At 43.5% G+C, this 3,970-nt stretch overlaps 1 protein-coding gene across 16 annotated transcripts in view; it reads left to right on the forward strand.

Moving 5' to 3' along the window:
• Positions 1-237: 237 nt before the first annotated feature.
• Positions 238-3,970, forward strand: part of LOC123078254 (mitogen-activated protein kinase kinase kinase ANP1-like) — a 5,300-nt gene continuing 1,567 nt past the window's right edge. For 7 of the 16 annotated variants that reach the window (XR_006437279.1, XR_006437278.1, XR_006437280.1 and 4 more), the window contains exons 1-7: positions 238-839; positions 979-1,018; positions 1,892-2,155; positions 2,482-2,547; positions 2,639-2,749; positions 2,828-2,908; positions 3,003-3,080. Coding sequence is in view for 10 of the 16 variants with exons in the window: in XM_044500687.1 (XP_044356622.1) it covers positions 995-1,018; positions 1,892-2,155; positions 2,482-2,547; positions 2,639-2,749; positions 2,828-2,908; positions 3,003-3,080 (624 nt within the window). In the remaining 6 variants the exon portion in view is untranslated. Of the gene's footprint in view, positions 840-973; positions 1,019-1,761; positions 2,156-2,481; positions 2,548-2,638; positions 2,750-2,827; positions 2,909-3,002; positions 3,081-3,323; positions 3,955-3,970 lie in introns of those variants that run through there. The other 9 variants (XM_044500689.1, XM_044500684.1, XM_044500685.1 and 6 more) reach the window with 9 other exon arrangements.

A 3,970-nucleotide genomic window follows, 5' to 3' on the forward strand; every position in this document is an offset into this window, starting at 1 on the left:
AAACATAGCAAGTTTCGTTAACAGGTTTCAGACTTTGCAGAAAACAGAGCATTGAACATATAAACCCTGAAGAATTCATAGGCACAACGAAGGTGGCCACGTCGCCTTTAATTCGCCATGAACAGTACTCATGCCACCGCCTGTTATTTTCATGCCCCGCCAGGGACATTTTCATCATTTCGCATCCAGGCGTATAAAAGGCAGCCTCCCCCGTGGAAAAGACCTAGTCGTCGCCTCCCGTCCCACTCGCCTCCCCCTCCTCGTCGCCCTCCTCTCTCTCTCGCTAACCCCTCTCTCTCTCCATCGCGCCGGCCGGTTCCGGCCAGCTCTGGCCCGCGCGTCTCCCCCGCGACCCCCGCCTCCTCTCCTGTCGCCGCTGCCGCAGAAGCTCGCCGCCGATGCCGGTGACCTAGCCCGCGCGTCTCCCCCGCGACCCCCGCCTCCTCTCCTGCCGCCGCCGCCGCCGGAGAAGCTCGCCTCTGCGCCCACAAGCCTCGGATTCGGCGGGATCCGGACGAGGAGGGGTGGATGAGACGGGGGAGGAGGAGGAGGAGAGAGTGGGGGCGTCTGGGGAGGAATATCCCCGCCGCCTCCTCCGCTCCTGCCTCCACAAGTCAGGGGGATGGGGCTGCTCGGGCTCAGCCTGTGGGATGTCGACCGGACCGGCAGCGATGGAGGAGAAGGGCCGGGCAGGTGCGTGCAGGCGGGAGAAGCTGGGGGCGCTCGTCGGTTGGGGAGATGGCGACCACCTGAGCTTCTCCGATTGACCTAGACAGGGCCACGACAGCATAAGCAAGGGGTGGGGGCGAGCAACCCTCTGAAGCCACGCATGTCTACAGGTAGCAGCCGTGCCCCTCCTCCCACCTTCGCTTCTTCCCTCCTCCTCTCCAATCTGTGATGCCCATCTGCGTCCTTGATTTTCTAGTTTTCTTATAATCTAATTTTGATTCTCATATTCTGGTTACTTGTGGAGAGTAGAAGAAGAATTTTGAGAATGAGATTGATAAAGATGAACAAGGTGAACTCTCTCTCTCTCTTTAATACAGTCACGCTTGATGTTTGATTTTTCTGTGTAAGAGAGCACGTGACATGATTTTGTATTTCTATTACCCACTGACAAAAGCTAAATTTGTAAACGAAGGTTTCAAAAGTGTTTGTTTTAATCTTGTGGTCTGACAGAGCAGTACATGATGTTGGTCATGCGAACAGAGGATGTTCTTCATGCCTCTGTATGAGCTAGCTGTCATAATTGTACATCCACCCTCCTTTTTCCCATTTAGGCATGTTTATCCGCGAATTAGGTTTCGAAGAAAAAAACCGATTTAGGAAATTAGTAATCAGCCATTACCATTCATTTCGTCAGAAAACATAGGTGTTTTAAATGTCTGCACGCCGCATACAATAGAATTTATAATAGATAGTGTTTTTTAACTTCTCATTATAGCCTCAAGTCGGCTAAGAAAAGTGATTATGCATGTCTTACAAACAAATTGACATTAGTCTTGTGGGTACAAGATACGCCCTACCATAGATATTACCTGCTATCATATGCAGTAGAGTTACTAAACTCTGAGCTCCTGGATAGTATAAACGGATGCTTGATTGGTACATCTGCACAGCAATTTTGTATGAGCAAATTTTATCCTGTGTACTCAATCTAAACAGACCAAATTCAGGAATCTGATGATGCTTTACAGTTAATCCTCTCAAATTAAATACAGTGAAATCAAACAATTTAATAGCTTGGCTGTTTGTTTCAAGGAAGTAACGGTCAAGGAAGAAGAGTTAGGTGCTGCTAAAGATGTCGATGGTAAACATATGTCTCGGTTTTGATATTATACACGTTGTCACGCTAACTTTTGAACCCTTCTTAATTGTCACATATGTATAGACCAGCCGCTTTGTCACAAGCATGGCAGCCTGCTCAACTATCTCCACTGCCTGCATACAGCTGTTTCAGAACAGCGCCGACCAACCCAGGTTTATGTTTCCTTTCCAAGGGCGTTCGAATATAATTACCATCCATCGATTACAGATGTTACCAGTACTAAGTGTGTGCCTTATTAGTTTGTTCTTTATTACAGAGTTTGGTTGTAGAAGAACGAAACGAAGCACACATCAGGAAGTCATGCTCTTTCCAACAACAACAGCAAAAGTAAGTGATGATTCATGTTTATCTCTGATATGGTTGTTTTCCCCCATAATAAAGTATATGGGTATCTGGGCTTGCATATTAATATAGCTTCAGATGCTTTGTTTCGGGAAGTTGATAGAAATCAGTGGTTGTGCTGAAGCTTCCATTCTTTATTTACCTTCTGGGAATAAATTCAAATGATTAGTATATGCATAGCAGTGTAATGCAAGTGATAGCTGTGGTAAGGCCCAAGTGAGTAGCACTTCTCCGACCGATTTGGTTACCAATTTAGTTGTTTAGGCTTTCCTTCATGTGAGGTGATTTGTGGCTTTTGTTTCTACGATTAGGCGCATATAAGAGAACTTGAGGAAGAAGTGAAGCTCCTCAAGAACCTTTCGCACCCCAATATTGTGGTTAGTAGATGAAAGATCGATTACATTTTAGATACTCTATACTTGACTGCTAGACTGCAGTTGTTTGATCTACTTCCTGTGATTTGAGAAGAGGTACCTCGGGACTGTCCGTGAGGAAGACACACTGAATATCCTGCTGGAGTTTGTTCCTGGAGGGTCTATCCAGTCGCTTCTTGGAAAACTCGGTTCATTCCCGGAGGCAGTAAGTAACCACCAATCATGCGGTTTTCTGTGATTTGACTCGCAGAAGAGAAACTGATTCGTTGCGTATTTTGATCAGGTCGTTAGGAAGTATACTAGGCAGATTTTGCAAGGGTTGGAATATCTGCATAGCAATGCAATAATACATAGAGACATTAAGGTAAAAACTCTGAAGCCTGAATATACTAGAACCTTTGTGTCATTGATTGTTTGGTTGTTCTAATTATCTTGGTGATCATGGGATTGTTTTACAGGGTGCAAACATTCTTGTTGATAACAAAGGCTGCATTAAGCTTGCCAATTTTGGGGCATCTAAGCAAGTTGCCAAGTTGGTAAGATTGATGTTCAATATGCTGTTAAGGTCGGGTATAATAGCTTGGAAGAAATAAAACCTTCATGTGCTTGTCAAGTGATCAAAACAATAATTTACAACAGAATAGCAAATGCTAAACCTTTCCTGTCTAATTATGCCATGAGATTATGGATTCTTATTTATTGCTCTTGACTACCTGTGTGCATGAAACATGAAAGTGTGAGTTTGGTTCCAAGCAGGCTTATGGTAAAGTTCTCTGCAGGTATTTGCATTATTGTTCCTGCATAATCTCTTGGTAATGAAGCGTTGTCCGGGGCGCTATCTGGAATACCATCTCTTTCTAATGAATTTATGTGTTAGTTGCTGCCTTCTTTCATTAGATAGTTCGAATAATAATACAAACGTATGGATTTTTGTAAACTGGTATATGATTCAATGTTATATATTTTGTAAACTGGTATATGGTTACCAGAGTCACCTTGCATAATTTTTTAAAGGAAGAGTGAACGCAGTCCTGAACTTGCACTAATATATTGTGATGCTCCTACGTTTTGCAGAACAATGCAGTAATGATAAGAACTAGAATTAGACTGCATTGCATATATGTATAGGTTACCACTTCTTCGCTGTAATTATTTGCCATGTAAAAGCCAATTCACTTGTCAAAAATATGCTTTGAAGATCAGTTTCTCACAATTTGTAATAGTGAAACTCGTGCTTCTTTGCCCATACTAGAAAATACACCAATTTTTTTATCACCTTAACTTGTCGATGGCATACCATCCTATCACAAACCCTCAATAATGTATAAGTCTTTTTTTACCAGCTCTGAGATATGACATAGTGATGTCCCACAACTAAGATTATTACTGTGAAAAAGAACTAACCTCATGTACTTTGGTACAGCCT

Source organism: Triticum aestivum, chromosome 3D (assembly GCF_018294505.1).
Source record: "Triticum aestivum cultivar Chinese Spring chromosome 3D, IWGSC CS RefSeq v2.1, whole genome shotgun sequence".
NCBI classification, from domain to species: domain Eukaryota; kingdom Viridiplantae; phylum Streptophyta; class Magnoliopsida; order Poales; family Poaceae; genus Triticum; species Triticum aestivum.